Source organism: Bufo bufo, chromosome 8 (assembly GCF_905171765.1).
Source record: "Bufo bufo chromosome 8, aBufBuf1.1, whole genome shotgun sequence".
In the NCBI taxonomy this organism is placed as follows: Eukaryota; Metazoa; Chordata; class Amphibia; order Anura; family Bufonidae; genus Bufo; species Bufo bufo.
This window is the reverse complement of record NC_053396.1, coordinates 13,685,960-13,706,105: the sequence shown is the minus strand read 5'-3', so window position 1 is coordinate 13,706,105 and position 20,146 is coordinate 13,685,960. Positions and strand designations below refer to the sequence as shown.

At 42.8% G+C, this 20,146-nt stretch overlaps 1 protein-coding gene across 2 annotated transcripts in view; it reads right to left on the bottom strand.

Annotated features, from left to right (window-relative positions):
- CACNA1B (calcium voltage-gated channel subunit alpha1 B) overlaps positions 1–20,146 on the bottom strand; it is a 277,505-nt gene that overhangs the window by 123,468 nt on the left and 133,891 nt on the right. For both annotated transcript variants that reach the window (XM_040442805.1, XM_040442806.1), the window contains 3 exons: positions 9,160–9,263; positions 2,260–2,375; positions 1,835–1,891 (listed from right to left, as the gene is read on the bottom strand). In XM_040442805.1, coding sequence (XP_040298739.1) covers positions 1,835–1,891; positions 2,260–2,375; positions 9,160–9,263 — 277 coding nt within the window. The remainder of the gene's footprint in view (positions 1–1,834; positions 1,892–2,259; positions 2,376–9,159; positions 9,264–20,146) is intronic.

The window sequence follows — 20,146 nt, the reverse complement described above, 5'->3', positions numbered from 1 at the left end:
CACGCTTGGCAGCCCTTTAAGTTGATGAGGTAGCAGGCAGAACTCGCACGGTGTATATCCTATCTCTAGGCAGAAAATTAAAAGTGACTTGTGAAATTTAAACACCTCATGTGACGAGGACGTGTTTAGTAGAGATGTCAATCACTGGATCGTAGGTTAATTGACAGCTCTGTCTGCCTCTGGCTTTGCATGGGTTACAAAGGCAATAATTGCCACCGGTCACTGGTCAACAGTCACATTGGCCATATTATCTTGCTGTCTATGCATAGCTTAAAGGGGTTCTAGATTCTAGATTTTTCACACCAGCATCTGTACAGCGCCACCTGCTGTTTGTTCTTTTTCTTATTTTGTGTCCACCTCACTGAGGTGGTCGCATGCGCTCAGTTTAAATCATTAACGACCACCAGCCATTTCCACTGTTAGAAGCGGTGGCAGTGACAGAGAAAGAGCTACAGCGGGAAGGATTCAGCCCCTGAGATAGAACAGTAGAAAGGACATGCCCTCTCAGCTACCAGACTCAATAGAATCGAGCAGAACAAGTGGTGCAATGAATGGGGAGATGGCTGGTTCTATGTGAGGTGCAGGTCTGGTTCTAGCTTTGTATAATGCCTGCTGTTCATCAACCATGGCATAACCCCTTTGAAAGGTGACATCTGGTTTGGGAAACAAATAACTTATGTAAAGGGGTTGCCCATCAGAGATCTTTTTCAGAATGTGGGACCCGGGACGATCAGCTGCTCATCCCAGGTGGTGACTTTGGAAAACAGCTGATTTTGCCAGGGGGAGCTATGGCCACACCAAGTAAAACAGTACTACATGGCGGCCATACACATAAATGGCCGACCATGTAAAATAGGGTCAGGTTGAGTCGGCCAGAACAGGAGATGCTCCTACAAGGGGGATCTCTATTCTGGCTTCTAGGGGAAGTCCCAAGAAGAGGACCTCTTATGCTTTAATATGGAACAACAACAGGGGTTATCTTCTTTTCAGGACCCTATTATATAAGCCAGAGGAGAAAGCGGCTAGAAGGACCCAGAGATCTGGCGGACCTAGCATGTCTATAAGCATTATAGGAAGGCGCAAGGGTCTGTTGTTGACAGAAGGTATGTGTCACCGAGGTTCCTAACCTCGGTGAAGTAAGAGCCGGTATTTTCAGGTGTCAGCGGCAGCTAATGCTGATTGACTCTTTACTATGTTAGTATGGCTGTATAAGCTGATCCGGGACGGCTCTTACTGGGAGTAGGCAAAGTGCTGGGTGGGTGACTACTCCCCACGTTCCAGGTCGGGTCTTGGTTTTGGGCTATAAAACACAGGCAGCACTGTCAGGTGGTGTGGATTACTCCTCTCTGACAGTGAAGCTCTGTCAGTCTCTGTGTTGGGACCTGGGAGTTTGGGCCTGGATTAAGGCCTGCTACCTTGTTGGTGTGAAAGCAGGTGGATTCTGCTTTATCCAAGGACTTCTTCTTTGCTGCATGGTGTGAACGAACACCAGAATCACAAGGACTGTTTTCCTTAAAACTGACTTTTTGTTTTGTCACTTGCTTAATGTGTGAATAAACACTGAACTGTTTAATTTAAAGACTTTGCTGTTGCCTCTATACTGCGTCCTCTAACCTGCCTATCAGAGCGAACCCCCACAGCATGGACAGCCCATTGATTTGATTGGAAATTGTGTGAATTTTCATTTTCCCCCGCAGGAAAAATTGAACACATTCAGATATGTGGACTGAGCGCCTATCGGGGACTGACAATGCCTACTACCATGCGTGCATGTGACCATTTTTCCACTTTTTTTTTGCTGATAAAGTTTGTTAAATACCTAGCGTTTACTCACCATCTAAGGGTGATTTTTCTTCTGCATTTTTGTCCTCTTCTGCAAGCATGACTTCCTCTGTGGAGTAAATGAAGAAGATATATAAATTTTGGAAAGTGCAAAAGACAACCTTCTTGAGCGCCATCTTCTGCTGGCAGCAGGTACTGGAATTTTCTTACAGGGTGCAACATTCCATAGTGTGCTGGTGTGTGCAAGGAACAAACAGACATGTAGTGTAAAGCATGGGGAAGCCCAAGCCTATGATGAGTCAGGAAGTAGACTACAGGCAACCTTTGTCTCCGTTAGATGGTAGCTGCAGTCACCGATCACAGCTGTGAACTAGTGGAGTGCATCTAAAACCATCCAAGAAGCTCACATTGTAGAAAATCAATCGTAGACAATGGTAATATTTCTAGATGGGAGGTCAACGTAATGTAGAATCTCACCTGCTTTGAATATCCACTCAAGATATCCATTCAGCTCGCGCTCAATTTGCTGCTGCCGTCTCAATTTGAGAAATGCCCGGCGATTCTCCACCCTCTCACGCTCTTTGGCAAATTCCCTGCAAGACGGTAAAATATTCCGAAATCCCGTTAAGTAAAGCTGACAAACAGTGAACGGATCTCATCTCATTCCACCACTACAAATTATATTTTTGTCATTCTAATGTGAGAAATTTCATTGGAAGTGTTTAATTGACGACAGTCTAGCAAAAAGTAAGATAGAAAAAGCGCCCTTGGGGATGGCTTTTTCCCATACTTGATAACTGAGGTCTCTGTGGCTTTTGTATGATTATGATGGCACCAAAGCAGTAAAATAATCCCAACAGACACATAAAATAATGGGTTTTATTTATTATGGTCTCCCAAAGCTTCAGCCCATGGAAGGGTGACTGTAATAAAATGTAAAAAGTTTGGCTTTACAGTATTGGAGGGATATAAACTTCCTGGCCCTGTCCAAAAACTAATATTTTTGCAAATTTCCCATGCAAAATAATGATCATAGCCAAATATTGTCAAAAACTGCAACCTTGAAGGAACCACCTGGCTTTATAAATGACATTCATTCAACCCTTACAGGTTTCCTAGTCCTTGTCTTGTATGTATGACCATAAGTGAGGTTGTGACCAAATAAGGCCCTAAGGAGAAGCTTTAGGACACGCTCCACACGGTCAGGTTTATACATGCAATTTTGGAAGCCAAGATCAGGAGTGAATCTTAAAAAAAAAGTATAAAGGACAAATACGACTTCTTCTCTTTTATGAATCCACCACCTTCTTCCAAAACTGTATGCAGGAACCTGACCACGTACCCTTAGACTTGAGCCACCAATATCCAACTCTGTCTGAAGACATGGAGGAACAGCTTGATGAACCACACTGGTCTAGTCAACACGCTGGTGAACAAATCTTCATTGACCATTGTATTGGCATGGCAATTTTGATTATATCCTTTAGAATTCAGTTTTCTTGCTCTGATGCAGAAGACTACTAGACCAGTCCCTGCTACACTTGATCATTCTTTCCAATATTAATATTTTTTTGGTGGTTTGTTCAAACTCTAGTTGTCAAGGTTGAGGTTTCTTCTTAGGTTGCTTTGTTCAGGGGTCTACATACACAGTAGTTCTGAATTGCTTGCTTATGAGTATCTCCATTCTTGACTAAAACTTTTTGGAAAGGGAAAAAACAAGGAGATTGAACTCTACACAGGGTAGACTCAAATGTAGAGTCAAGACAGCACCAGGTCAATGTAAAACTTTGACTACGGATGCACGTAAGCAAAGGAAGGAAGCAATCCTCCTCTTCCATTCAAGTCAATCTCCACAGGATATTGATAGAAGTGCCAGCATCCAACTTCAGAAATCAGCTTCTTTATTTAAGCCAGGAAATTTGTACACATCTAAGCAACGTTTTGACCCACCATTGAAGTGTCACCGCCAGCTCTGTGAGAAGATCTGGCAGACGTTCTTCTCTACCTGTTGTATGATGTTCTTTGTTTTGGTTTCACTTTCTCATCTCCTTTTTTTCTCCCAGCTGTCACCTATTTGCACTGATTGTCTCCCTTTATATTCCCTCCCCCATACTGCCTCAGTTTGCGGTTTATACTTCTTCCTGGATTGTGTTCACTGCTGGAGGCTGCTACTGCTGATTCCTCAGATAAGTCTGTTTCCTTTATTTGTGTTTCTTGCTGGCTTGATTGTAGGTGACCCTGACTCCGTCCGTATTAAGTGCAGGGAGCCGGTGGTCGTGTCCCCTCACTATTATAGGGTTTTCAGGTGTCACATAGTATAAGGTACTAGGGCATGCAATCGTCTACCATAAAGATCTTTGCATGGGCATAGCAGTCAGGGAGAGCTCTAGGGGTTTTATAGGGCTCACCCATATGCTCCTTAGTTTGGGATCAAGCCAGTCGGATGTTTATTTATAAGTTCCAGCTTTCTGCAACACCATCCGTGACATTGAGCTTGACAAAGACCTGGCTATAATGATGGATGAAAACGTTGCTTGCATCTGTATATATGTGTTGGCTTAAATAAAGAAGATTTCTGAACTTGGATGCTATTGCTTCACCAGGGTAGAGTCTAATCTAAACCTGCAAATACATAAAATTGAGAAAAGGTACTCAATGAGCCGGCTAACCCTAGCTTCTACCCTGATTCTGGACCTTCCTTGTTTTTTGCATGGTATTAAAAGTCCTATTGACAGTTTGTCCAAGCTCCTGTGCATCCAAAGGTGGCACTGGTGAATCCATAAGGAGTGCAAAGGTTATATTACACCCAGAGACTGCTGCTTGAGTGGGTCCAAAAGCAGTAGTATTATAAACATCATGTGGCGGTTGTGGGTACCTTGCTTTCCTTTTGGAAGGCACTATTAGGCAAAAAGTCAAGCTGGCGTGGAAGCCCCCTTTAAACGAGTCTACTCTTGCATTACAAATGAAGACTCTGAACAGAGTGTACAATAAAGTAGTTCTTGCTGCCGATTCTACGGGACAGTGATTCACCTAATATATTTTACATAAAGATCAACAAGGAAACATATTTGCTTTAATATTCCCAGCATTAAAGAGAGAACGATTCACAGGAATAGAGGGAAATGAAAGCAAGGATGAAAATAGAGAAGGTAGCAGGGGAGTGAGATAGAGATAAAAGGATAACGACCCTTGGACGTATGTCATGTTCTGCTTTCTCCGATGAATAATTTAGTCAGGGAGCTCAGGCAGCCAGAGAGATCCTGTGCTTTTCTGTTTACCCCCTGTAGGGCTCACTGATAAGTCATTCCAAGACTTGCCGGAAAACATGTCGTACAATACAATGGGTGCAAACGGAGAGGGGTTCTGTATGTACATTATGTACAGGGTGAGACTGGAAAGAAACCAGTCTGCAAGAACCCTATATATAGATGCACATATCTCTAGGCCGTAAGGATATATGGAAATTTTTTTGCTTAGATCTGTAGTTTATCATAATTGATACCTCCCAATCTTAGTAGGTTTATGGGTACAGCTTGGAAGTCACCACAATAGGATATTAATAAAAGCACAGCTATTGTCCTTTATAAGTAAAACAGACCAGCTTCTTGCCAAGCAGAATTTAGGTAAATGCTCAATTACCAGTCCAAGCTTTAAATGGAAATCATATACAGTACAGACCAAAAGTTTGGACACACCTTCTCATTCAAAGAGTTTTCTTTATTTTCATGACTATGAAAATTGTAGATTCACACTGAAGGCATCAAAACTATGAATTAACACATGTGGAATTATATACATAACAAACAAGTGTGAAACAACTGAAAATATGTCATATTCTAGGTTCTTCAAAGTAGCAACCTTTTGCTTTGATTACTGCTTTGCACACTCTTGGCATTCTCTTGATGAGCTTCAAGAGGTAGTCCCCTGAAATGGTTTTCACTTCACAGGTGTGCCCTGTCAGGTTTAATAAGTGGGATTTTTTGCCTTATAAATGGGGTTGGGACCATCAGTTGCGTTGAGGAGAAGTCAGGTGGATACACAGCTGATAGTCCTACTGAATAGACTGTTAGAATTGGTATTATGGCAAGAAAAAAGCAGCTAAGTAAAGAAAAACGAGTGGCCATCATTACTTTAAGAAATGAAGGTCAGTCAGTCAGCCGAAAAATTGGGAAAACTTTGAAAGTAAGGGCTATTTGACCATGAAGGAGAGTGATGGGGTGCTGCGCCAGATGACCTGGCCTCCACAGTCACCGGACCTGAACCCAATCGAGATGGTTTGGGGTGAACTGAACCGCAGAGTGAAGGCAAAAGGGCCAACAAGTGCTAAGCATCTCTGGGAACTCCTTCAAGACTGTTGGAAGCCCATTTCAGGGGACTACCTCTTGAAGCTCATCAAGAGAATGCCAAGAGTGTGCAAAGCAGTAATCAAAGCAAAAGGTGGCTACTTTGAAGAACCTAGAATATGACATATTTTCAGTTGTTTCACACTTGTTTATGCAGGGCCGTCTTTAATGTTGATTGGACCCTGGGCAAGAATTTACTTGGGCCCCCTGGATCCCGCCCCCCCCCCCCCCACTTTGCTGTACTTGCTATACAGCAGCACTTACCTGTCACGTCTAGAGATGAGCGAACTTCTGTTTTAAGTTTGGCGTCTAAAGTTCGGCTTCCGGTTAGCGGAGGATCCCGATATGGATTCCGAATTCCGTTGTGGTCCGTGGTAGCGGAATCAATAATGGCCATTATTGATTCCGCTACCACGGACCACAACGGAATTCGGAATCCATATCGGGATCCTCCGCTAACCGGAAGCCGAACTTTAGACGCCGAACTTAAAACAGAAGTTCGCTCATCTCTAGTCACGTCCAGTGCCTCCAGGTGACGTCTCCTCTCTCTCATCATCTTCTCCACTCGGTCTGGACAACTTCTCTCACCCGCTCCTCGTCTCTGCAGAGTGTGACGCACAGACATTTTAGCTTCCTCACATTCTATCATTATCCTCCAACTGGAGTCCCCACAGTGTTATCCCGCTGCTTGCTGTACCCCCCCCCCAGGGGTGTAGCTATAGGGGGTGCAGAGGTAGCAGTCGCTACCGGGCCCAGGAGCATGAAGGGGCCCATAGACACTTGTGCCGCATAAGAAGACACACAAAGCACTGAGGGAAGGGGGGCCCAAGCTGAACTCTTGCACTGGAGCCCATGATCCTTTAGTTACGCCCCTGCCCCCCCCCTCCCAATACCCCCAAATACTATCCTGAAGAAACATTACTGCCCCCCATAGTAATAGTGCTACTCATAGTCCCACCAATAGTAATTCCCTTCTAGAATGCCCTCATTAGTAACACTGCCCCAACCGTGATAATGCTCCTCAACAATGCCCCCATTATTAGAAGAGCCCTCCCATATTAATAATACCCTCACAGAGTCCCCAGTAGAAATAAGGCCCCCTATTGCTCCCCCAGTGGTAATAAAGCTCCCTACAGACCCCTCAGTAGTAGTAAGGCCCCCATAGTGCGCTTAGTAGAAATAAGGCGGATCTATAAGACCCTCCTATAGAGCCCCCAGTAGTAATAAGACCGCCTATAATGTCCCCTGGATCTGTAGTGCCCCCTGCAGTTATAATCCTCCCTCCACCATACAGTCCCATGTAAATAACATCACCTCCTCCAACGCACAGTCCCATGTAAACATCACCCCCTAAGGCTACTTTCACACTTGCGTTCGTGCGGATCTGTCCTATACTTGTACAGGACGGATCCGCACAGATAATACAAACGAATGCATCCATTCAGGACCGATTTGTTTGTATTAGATTTGAATTTCTAAGTCCCAATACGGATCCGTCCTGACTTACATTGAAAGTCAATGGGGGACGGATCCGTTTACAATTGCACCATTTTGTGTCAATACAAAGGGATCCGTCCCCATTTACTTACATTGTAAGTCAGGACGGATCCGTTTGGCTCCGCAAGGCCATGCGGACACAAAAACGCTGCTTGCAGCATTTTGGGGTCCGCCTCCAAAACGGAACGGGGGGCCGTACGGAGCCGAACGAATGCCTTCTGAATGTATCTGCATCCATTCAGAATGTGTTGCGGTTAAACTGATGCATTTGGGGCTGCTTGTGAGAGCCTTGAAACGGATCTCACAAGCGGATCCCCAAACGCAAGTGTGAACGTAGCCTAAACATTAAGTCCCATGTACATAAACATCATTCCCACCCACCATCCACTTTCAACATACAGTCCCATGTAAATAACATCACTCCCTCCCCCAGCCACCTCAAGCACACAGTTCCATGTCAATAACATCCCTCCCTTCAGCCCTAACATACATCCCAGTTAAATAACTACAACTCCCAGCATTGCTCTGCCTCTCCCTTCACTCACCTCTCCTCATGTACAGACATCAGCATTAGGCTCCTTCTCCTCTTCACTCCGGTCCAATCCTGCACTGGTCACATGATGGTTACATCATCCAGGTCATCCTATCACAGCCTGTTTTGCTGATCACATGACCTGTGATGTCACCACAGGTCCTTCACCTCTACACCCAGTGTATTAGATTCAATTGTATTGCCGTTCTGTGTACGGCAATACAGTTGTATCTATCTGGCAGGCAGGACATTCGGGGCCTGGGACAAAACATCAGGGGCCCAGGCCCCGAATGTTTTAATCTAGTGATGCAGTCACTAGTGAATGGGAGTCGGGAAACTGAGCTCCCTTGGGCCCCCAGGAGCAACTGGGCCCGGGGCAGCTGCCCCTTTTGCCCTGCGGCAAAGACGGCCCTGTGTTTATGTATATAATTCCACATGTGTTAATTCATACTTTTGATGCTTTCATAGTCATGAAAATAAAGAAAGCTCTTTGAATGAGAAGGTGTGTCCAAACTTTTGGTCTGTACTGTATGTATGACAGAAAAGAGGTCAACAAAGCCCAGATTTTGATGCTTCTAACTTTATTCAAGATCTATAAAACCTTGTTATTATGAAAAAGTTTCCAAATCAGATTGGTTGTCTACCACTTACATCTGGTCGTGTGGGCAAGGCAGAATATCAAGACTGTAAGACTGGCATTTGATGGATGGGTGATAATTGTCCTGTACGTGGAGATGGTTCCCACCATCATTGATCTATGATATGTTGGATGTGTCACCCTCTATCCACCATTTTCATGAAGCAGATCCCAGAGTGGGACTGAAATGTGTTGCTGTCAAACCAGATGAAGAATGTACTCCATAATATTACCTACCATGATCCAGAAATAGATACTGACCATGTATAGGGTTACCGATAGTCAGAGCTATAGTTCCTATGCTCATCCAGTTAAGGAATTCGAAAAATAAACATACAATACATGCAGTGGTCATGTTAGAAGCTTACCCTGACAGGACACCCAAAACCAGGTTCAACATGAAGAAGGACCCAACGATGATGAGTGGGATGAAATAAAGCCAGTTCCACATTGCTCCAACCGCATCATTGGTCTGTAAAATACAAAGATAATGGTTATGGGACAGGGGATCTCCTAGTGTGTTGAGGCTTAAACATGAGAATAAGGACTTTCTCAGACAGGGGGGCCTCATCATCTGAAACCAACAGTGTTGTAGTCTTTTATGTCACTTATGGTGTGTTTAACTGAAATTGGACATTTAAACGTATCCATCCGCACCAAAATCGGCAAAGTAGCACATGAAGATTTTGATGCGGATCTGGTGTGGAAATGCACAGAAATTAGTGTGGAAATTTGTGCAGAATTTCTGCAAGTCTACCCTCACCTGTGTGTCAGAAACCTAAGGCTTACCTGCACCGGTTGCAGATTACGTGCGTTTTTTTCCACGCAGAAAAAACACAGCAAAATACAGTACCAGCAAAGTGAATGAGATTGGCCAAACCTCATATACACATTGTGTATTTTGTCCTTGCTGAAATTGACCTGCAGTGCGGATTTTAAAATCGGAAGCATGTCAATTGTTTGTGAGATTCTGCACCTTATGTGGAGTGGTTTTTAATAAATAGACTTCATAGATAAACATAAAACCCGCACCAAAAACAACATAAAAACGGAATAAACAGTGCATATTTATGTGCAGTTTTTATTGTGTTTTTGATGCCATTCTATGCCGATTTCAAAAAATTTGCAGCATTATATTCCGCACCTTATGTACAGTGGTTTTTCTCATACAAACTGATAAATAGTGTGGATTTATGTACTGATTTTATCGTGTTTTTATGCAGATTTTTTGCATACAAATCTGCACCATGTGCAGGTAGCCCAGTGCTGTTTTATTACAGAGGACATCGCTTTTAAAAATGTAATGACTAGGTGGTATTGTGTTAATACGGCACAGCAGCGCCGCCCGGTAATACCACAGCAAGTGGAATGTAGGATTTGTTGAATTAACTAAGTACAGCCGCACGGATGCCATTCTATTCAAGTTATTACGATGCCTTTTTGCACAATGGACCCATGATCTCAGATTCTGCAAAGAACAAGTTCTCAGAACATGAGTACCAGTACTGGTTGGAAAGAAGAGCACGCAGCCACAGAAGGTCCATGTGATATCATGGTTAAGGTCCAAGAAGCAGGGCCAGCCCCCAGTATTCATCCCTGCCTGTATTAGTACAGCGGTGGTGGGGGATGCTGTAGACTTCTTCTTGTAATTGTACATACTGAAGCAAATCTGCTCCCATAACTGATTCATATTTAATCAATGCCTCCAGACATTTCCTGCAGATAGCAGGAAATGACTGATACACCCCTGGACTGGAAACCACTGTCTCTGTCCCAGGAGGACTAATCATAGAAAACGGAGTGGGTGCTGCTGATTACACCCTGGTGGAGGAGAATAATTTATGAAAAGCATGAAAATTATCTCAGAATATCCAGAGTTCATGTCCCTGAGACATAGGGGTCGATAGCATGGGAGATATAGGAAGTATTCAGCAGTAAGGCCCTCTCATCTGGCCGAGTTTACCAAAAAACATCATATAGTGCCCAGATGCATCTTGGGAACGCATTAAAATTTCCATAAGAAATTGAAAAAAATCGACAATTGACAAATTTACTTTGGACTGATGTGTAACCTATAAAGGAAGACTATGTGATTGCTGTGGGGCCCCAAGTTGGCTACATCTCTTAAAGGGATTACAATAAAAATGGCTAAATGACAGGGAAGGGGTTAAAATAAAAAACAATGGGGGAAGGGGTCAAACAAGCACCATGTTCTCCCAGTCTCTGGTATGTAGACCCATTTGAACACCTTCTGACAATATTGCAAGCAGTCCCGTTTCCTGTTAATCCCCAAAAAAAAACGGGGAAAAAAAAGAAAAGATGGTGCCGTAAATGTGAGTCAGGTTGTTCTCCCAGAAGACTCCTTCTGCCTTCCATCTTCACTCCCTGCTAATGTGATTTAACATCCGCCTCGCCAACCAAAAGCATTAATAATTAACCCCTTTCACCCTCCCCGCGTAGTACATTCTTCTACTTGCTCTGCACAATGCACGCTCCATAGTATTGATGGCCCTTCAACCCTACAGTAGACTCCGGAGAAGAACAAACCCCAATCAGGGACTTCTTAAAGGAGTTGGCTGCGTTCTGACTAATGTGATTGTGAGATGACTATATGGTACTTTATGGCAATATTCGCTATATTTCATAAGCCTAAGGGGGTAAAAATGGGACCACTATGACAATGGGGACCCTAACGTAATCTGGAGCCAGTGTTGAGCAAATGCCAATGATGCAAAATGTTTTAGCCCGGGGTTATGCCTCATTTACACACCAGTGATTCACAGACGTGTGCTGTGCGTGTTCTCCACGGACAACACACGTACCCGTTGATTTTACTGTTTGCATTCACACATCAGTGTTTTAGCACAGGAGCATGCTCTATTTTGTTATGTTCATGAATCCATCATGGCCGTTAGACTCTACGGGTCCATGAAAAACATGGACGCCATCCATATTTCATGGACCATTAGAAGAAGATGCTATGAAAATGAAATTTCAGCTGTGCAGTATCCATGAAACACGGATGAGAGCAAAAGACAGACCAAACACGGATCCTTCATGGACTTCTTCACCGATGAATCACTGACCATTCTATCACAGATTTCATCGTGGACACGGACATGAGTATGAGGCATTACTTGTAAGGATTTGTGCTTTATTTTGGTTGATCCCACCCAACCTCCTCAAAGCGTGAGGCCGCCATAGTTTAATTGGGTCTAATGGGGTAGTTTGGAAACATTGATGAGGAGATCATCTTGAAGTTGTCCTGTCTAATATCGCTTTCCACATTGGCCTGTCCATTGCATCTCATTGACGTGATTGATAATGCTATAAATATGAGCCACGAGGGGGTTGATTTCATCTGTATGTATTTGGCGCCAACATATTCTGCAGCATTGAGATTATCATCAGTCTCTGTCCCCATTGGGGCTGTCAATCCAAATTCCAAATAAAAGGGGTTTTCTAGACGTTTAATGTCGATGGCCTATTCTACTTGGTGGGGGTCCAACCTCCTTCTAGGCCAATGACATCTCATTCATCGATCACATGGCCTAAGCACCACCAAATCCCATTCAAGTGAATGGGCCTGGGCTGCAATGCCATGCACAGGCACTATACAAGGAATGGCAATGCGCTTGACATGCCATGGAGAGGCCTCGGCGCCATGGCCTCTTCAAACAGCTGGGGCTGTCAGACCCCCACCAATCAAATATTGATGACCTATTCTGAGAATCGTATGTGGAACCTGTAGGAAACCCGTACAATCATGGGAAGAATACACAAACACCATGCAGATGCCAAAGTTGACAACAGTGCCAACCAGTGAGCCACCATGCTTGTTGTGGGATAGCCTTGAGGGATATATATATATTTTGTAGAAAGGTGCAAGGGACCGTCGTTGACAGAAAGTATGTGTCACGAGGTTCCTGGCCTCGGTGGAGTAAGAGCCAGTTTTCATGTGTCAGCAGCAGCTGCTGTTTGACACCTTGCTATTTAGTATAGCTGTATAGATGATCGGCTCTTACTGGGAGTAGTCAAAGTGCTGGGTGGGTGACTGCTCCCCATGTTCCAGGCCGGGTCTTGACTGGCCTATATAAAAAAAAACAGCCAGCAGTGTCAGCTGGTGGTAATTACCTCTCTCTTTGACAGAGGAGCTCTGGCAATCGCTGGACTGGGATCTGAGCCGTGTGCTAGGCTGGATGCCTGAGTTTGGGAGGTCTGCTCTGTCCTGATCGGGTGTGAACTAACACCAAGGATAACAGGTGACTGTTTTTCTGTATGAACTGTCTAGGTGTGAACGAACACCAAAACTGCAAATGGACTGCCATACTGTTTTGTTGCCATAAGTGTGAATAATACACTGAAGTTTTTGAGATACTGGTCTTTGCCTCTACACTGCGTCTGCTTGTCCTGTCTACCAGAGGGAATCCCCACAATATATATATATATATATATATATATATATACACTATGTGTTCTCCTTACAACTTATCATGGAATCCCATTCCAGCAGCATTAATCATGGAATACCACAGCGGACACTGGTGCACATAACACGGTGCACTGGGAAATGACTCGAAAACCAATGACAACTGATAAATGACTGTGTTCCAGAGTGCAGCGGACACATCTATTACTCATCGGGATAAATGCAAAATGCATCCACATATTAGGCAGAACAGTCCATGCAGCCATTGCTGGAATTGTCATGGCTTCTTTGTAGACAGTCAGTTGTGGACATGTCTGGAGTCAAAGGGGAGAATTTATTAAGGCTGGTATCAAAGGGGAGAATTTATTATGGCTGGTATTTCATACATCAGTCTTAGGGCTCATGCACACGACCATGCATACGGCGGGTCTGCAATACATGGGCAATGGCCGTGTGCATCCCGCATCACTTCAATGGGTCCGCAATCTGGGAGATGTGGAATGGAGGCACGGAACAGTGCGGACAGATCACAGACCCATTCAAGTTGAATGGGTCTGGATCTGTCTCCGGCCGCCGCATGGATGTTGCCGGACAGCACACGGTCGTGTGCATGAGCCCTTAGTAAGAAGTGCGCTGAGGTAAGATGCTATATAAGATGCTTAACCCCTTAGTAATAGTGACCAAGCATTTTTTTTTTTTTTTTTCACGTTTTCATTTTTTCACGTTCTCATTTTTTCACGTCCCAAGAGCTATAACTTTTTTAATTTTTTCAATTTTTTATATATATTTTTTTATTGCGGGACAAGTTGTCATTTTTAATGGCACCATTTTGGGGTACACATAACTTACTGATTAATTTTTATTAACGCTTTCTGGAGGGAGAATGGGAAAAATAAGCTATGCTCCCACTGAGTTTTTACATTATACATTTTGCTTTGTTCATTGTTGGGCAGAGATAACACAATACCTTTACAGTCAGTAAAATTACAGCGATACCAAATACATATAACTTTTTTTTTACATTTTACTACTTTTGAATAAAAAAACTTTTTTAAAAAAAGTTTTTGCATCACCACCTCCAAAAACCCATAACTAGATTTTTCATTGGTACTATTTTGCGATACATAACACTTTTTAATTGTTTTTTATTTAATTTCTTTTGGTTGCGAATAAAATAACTGCAATTCTGGCTTTTTTTTTTACGGCGGGATAAATTTTGTGATAATTGAGGAGTGCAGGTCATTATGGATGAGCAAGAGATTTTATTTTTGCAATTTTTCCCATTAAAAAGCTTCTTTTTTTTTAATGGAAAAAGGTGCATTTTTTAACTTGGAGATTTTTTTTATTTAACTATATTTTTATTAAAGAAACAGTATATGAGTACAATAGAATACAATATCAAGATGTATAGATTTTAGAAGCACAAATATACACATCATAGAGTAATAGTAACAAAATTAGATGATCCCTACATGAGGGGTCGATATAAAAGTGTAGGGGGGAAACAAGATAGGACATATGCACAAACACCATATCTACACATTGGCGACGTCTAAAGGTAATGTTCTATTAGTCACACAAAGGCCAGTATTCATCCCGAGGTGCCCAGATTTCATCAAATCGTTCCATTGTATTATGTAAAAAGGTGTAAGGTATTCTTCACGTCTTTCACTTTGTCTACCAAATCCTGCTTTTAACCATTTACAGAACTTTAACAGGTGCTGTTTTGATCTCTTCTATAATACACTGTACTGCTTATGCAGTACAGTGTATTATACTGTCAGTGATATAGTGACAGGCACCATCAGTGCAGGTAGGTATGGGGCCTTTGTTAGGCCCCTGGCTGCCCTGCTAAGACGTCAGCACCACACAATCTCATTCATAGAGGTGCAAATAGCTGAGAGAGGGAGCTCCCTCCTTCTAAACCGATTAGATGCTTCAGTTGCAGTTCTTCGATATTTTGTTCAAGAGACTGTCTCCAGTCCACTGCTCAAGAAACTTTAGTATTTCAAAGAGTTACTACATAAATCAATTTCATACCAAATGCCCTGAAAGTAATTTGCAGTGTTACTAGCATTACAATATATGATGTTCATCAGTTTTGCTTCCAATTATCCCCCTTGGTGTTGCTTTTGTAAATCGGTGCTGCTAAGGGTTGGGATCTGGACAGGATCAGTCTCCTTCTCCCTCTGGCAGCTAACACTATATTTCCTTCTTACTCTGCAGACAGAGTCTTGTCAGCCATACTAGTATGCTATTGCTAGGGCTGACAATTTCTATTGGCTACCCTTCAGTGAACAGAGGATCACTATGCAGAGACCTGGCTGTGAGGAGAGTGTCTGAGCATGTGTGTCCATCAGCACTCAGCTGATTAGGTGGACTTGCACTTTGCTATAAATCTGTACAGTTCATGCCGTGGTTAAGAAATACAAATATATACTGAAATACACTGGTATTTCTACAGTTTTGTGCCAATTGCATAGAACCAACACTGTGGTCAGTATGTAGATATCCTACGGTGTATTGAAACTGTCCACTCAGTGATGCGCCGTAGCAGCTGACTCCCATGTGCACCCATTATACGGTGCATCACTGACAGTAAAATAAAATAAATTCTATAATAACAATACAGTATATACGCAATAAAGCATAATCATAAAGCCTAGACTATTACTCTATTGCCCTTAAATCCTGCCACCCTCACTACAGAGTAGGGAATTCAGCACTGTGGCGAGGTATAATAAAAAAAAGGGGGAAAACAAATTAAAGAAATGTGTTATATGTGTTATTTTCCAATATTTATTATACATCTCAGGATTGCATAGGTTTACTCAAACTAATATGTTTCTTTTTTGCCCAAAGGTATTCATGTAGCATTAACCTATTTACTTCTGTGTCAATACTCAGGGGACTGGCTGCCATCCAATTCCTGGCAATTAGTAGCCTCCCCGCACAAACTTGTTTATCTGTGGCCTCCCGCTTATCCACGTAGTTTTTAATTCACTCCGATCCCCCAATATACAAGAATGGATAGTTTCAATATCCGCATATTGACCGGAGAGCTGGTTTTATGTACTCAGGCAGAATATCATATTCACAGATAGATTTCAACATATTTTAGGTCATCACTCAGTATCTGCATCCTGGGGGTAAGACTCTTGGGACCTTCGGCAATCAGCTGTTTGAGGAGACTGAGCCCATTTCCTAGACCAGTGATGTCACGTTCGTCGGTCAAATGGCTTAGGCGCAGCTCAGTCCCATTCAACTGAATGGGGACTGAAGATAGGTCATCTTTATTAAAAACTTAGACAACCCTTTTAATCATGGGATAACCAGTCCTCAGAGCAACCTCTCCAAGAAACAGTCTACCCAACAAACTGTTCCAAGACAATGGTATTCCCTCATGGTTGATGCTTCTCTCGTTACTACTTGCCCTAGGAGGTCAACAAGAATCCATGGTGCTCAGCAGTCCTCAGAGCAACCCCTACAAGACACAGTCTACCCAACAAACTTCCCCAAAACAATGGTATTCCCTCATGGTTGATGCTTCTCTCATTACTACCTGCCCTATGAGGTCAACAAGAATCCATAGTGCTCAGAAGTCCTCAGAGCAACCTCTCCAAGACACAGTCTACCCAACAAACTGTTCCAAGACAATGGTATTCCCTCATGGTTGATGCTTCTCTCATTACTACTTGCCGTAGGAGGTCAACAAGAAACCATAGTGCTCAGCAGTCCTCAGAGCAACCTCTTAAGGACAGTCTACCCAACAAACTGCCCCAAGACAATGGTATTTCCTCATGGTTGATGCTTCTCTCATTGTAATTGTAGCAGCGGCTGCAGTGCACCGCTGTTCCCCTGCTTATCGTCGCGGTCACGGGCGCCGTGTTCAGTGGTGATCTGCGGCCAGTGCTTCCCATTCACCTCTGCAGTCCTGGGCTCTGTCTTTGTAGGTACTGTTGTTCTGGGATCTGCTCTACAGTTTCCTCTCAGCCCTGGCCACAGCATGCTTGCTGCTTGTTTCCTGCAGCACTTCCTTAAGGGCCGGTGCGTGTCACTTCCTGGGCTTTATGGGTTAGGTCATGTGACCTCGCTGACCAATCCTAGCCCTCCTGCGCATATATAAGTGGCTCAGCCCACTTTCCAGATGCCTCAGTGTCAAGATCTTTGTGTCCTGCTAAAGTGCTTGCCTTGCCGACCCGGATTGCCTGACCTGTACTTGTGCCACCTGCCCTGACCTTTTGCCTGTCTGACTACTCCTCTGCCTCATCCTTCCTTCCTGCACCTCTAGTACCTTTCTCAGGTACCTCCTGGTCCGCCTGGAACAGCTACCTCATGTGCCTATTCTCCTCAAGAGGTAGCGACCTGGTGTTCCCCTCGGGAAAGTCTATCCCCACACCATCAGGGGTACTGTGAAGATCGAGGGGTTCACTTAGACAACGACCTTAGAGGAGGTAGGACACGTGGCACAGTGGGTTCACACCCGCTGGTTCTTGACAGTAATATTGCTATTGTTATATTGTCTCCATGCAAAAATTATTCTCAGCATTTGAACCATATATTGGGAATTGGTAACAGACCGTTCTATAAACTCGCTTCTTTTTCCTTGGCATTCAGCTAAACTCTCCAGTGTCTCGGCACTAAACATACAGGAATATCAAATTTTCTTTTTTGTCAATGAGGGATTAGCTGAAATGTACATGATGTCAATGCCTCTGAGTCTCGTACTATTAACAATTTAAATAATATTTTCATCTCCTTCACTCAAGCGAAAGAAAAATGAAGCCAATGTAAGCGCTCTGGTAAACAATCCCGCACTTTACTAATTACGATATATTTGCATAAGACTTTGTATGGCTACTCAGTCGGAACCGAAATCTCAAGGCAATGATTTAACACATATCATCATTCTTCTCTGGGGAGTAACAAAGATTAGAGATACAGATAGGGCAGCGGAGGGTTCGGACTATAAACATGTCCAGTACTCCGGATGAGCAGTTTTTAAAGGGTTAAATATGCAATACAAGAGTAATTGGGACATATGTAAAAACAAGGCAAAGTACAGTATGAAGACGGTGACATTGGGAACGGGCTTATGTGAAATGCGTGGGGATGTTCAGTGCATGATTATGTCATGCAACATACAGGTTTATAGATTTGGGATCATTGGCTGCTAGGCAAGGTCAGAAAGGTCCACAATAAGAGTACCTCTGGTGGGTCGGGGCTCTGATTCTAATGGTCTCCAAAGCTCCAACAGAAATAAAACAACCCCCGCCGACTAGGGTCTGTGAAGGGTGTCCTGACTCTCCCCCAATGGCAGATTTTGGGGGAAGAAGGTTTGGGCAGCTGGAATTCAACATGTCCGATCCTTTGTTCCCATGGGAGATGAGGTGTCTGACACCTGCCTCGCCCTATCTAGAACAGATGCATGCCCGGCTGGCATGGGTGCTCATATTTTATCAAGCTCATATTTCAGTATACTCATACTTCAGCATGATCATATGTCAGTGTACTCACATTTCAGCATGCTCATATTTCTGTATGCTCGTATTTTATCATGCTCATATTTCCATGTACACATATTATGACCATGCTCATATTTCCATGTACACATATTATGACATATTATGACCATGCTCATATTTCCGTAGATTCATATTTCAGTATACTTATATTTTAGCATGTTCATATTTCCTCAGGCTAATATTTTATCATGCTAATATTTCAGTGTACTCATATTTTGACCATGCTCATATTTCCGTAGACCCATATTTTTATACTTTCGCAGGCTCATATTTCAGTATACTTATATTTTATCATGCTCATATTTTGGCATGCTCCTATTTCCGTGTACTCATATTTTGACCATGCTCATATTTCCGTAGACCCATATTTTTATACTTCCACAGGCTCAAATTTCAGTATACTTATATTTTATCATGCTCATATTTTGGCATGCTCCTATTTCCGTGTACTCATATTTTGACCATGCTCATATTTCCGTAGACCCATATTTTTATACTTCCACAGGCTCAAATTTCAGTATACTTATATTTTATCATGCTCATATTTCAGCATGCTCCTATTTCCGTGTACTCATATTTTGAACATGCTCATATTTCTGTAAACTCCTATTTCATTATGCTCATATTTCAGTATACTTATATTTTAGCATGCTCATATTTCAGTATATTCATTATTCAGCATACTCATATTTTCTACTACATTTTAAAAACCCCATCCACATATACAGTATTGTACATCACTCTACATCTATGCTGCGGAATCTGCACTACAAAGTTGCTGCATTCCCACCACGTCTGGGAGTCAAAGAGAGGTACGGTGCGGAAAACAAACCACAAACCTTCTGTCCTGAGGGTCAAAACCTAGTAATATGATAAGAGGCCCATTTTGATATCTGCTATATATTGCCACATAATATATACATTTTATATAGATATCAAATGTAGGAATATATATGATAAAAATGATAGATAAATAATGTAAAAATAATAAATCCTTAAAATCTAAAATAAAAAATATATAAAAATTTCAAAATATCCTAGTTCTATACAAAATACTGACATTTTTGCGGTGTAATAATTTGATGCAACGTATTTACTGTAAAGATGACTATCCCCGCATACAGCAGGACAGTTTATTGACAAGACGCTGATGAAAACTACTGATCTGTCAGGAAGCGGTGCCCTGCATGTGTGTGACATTCTGCATTCTGGTAGGGGGAATGTAGTCTCTGTTGGTAGACTATAATAAGTGCGTGTGACGGCCGCCTGCAGCCTGTTCTAGATCACTATATATATTATAGATGTGATTTTCATTCCCGCTTGGCTGGCTCCAGTTTTCTAAGCTCTTTTACAGTACTGGAAAATCCCTGCTACTCCCATTTCTGATTTAAAGGCTATGGA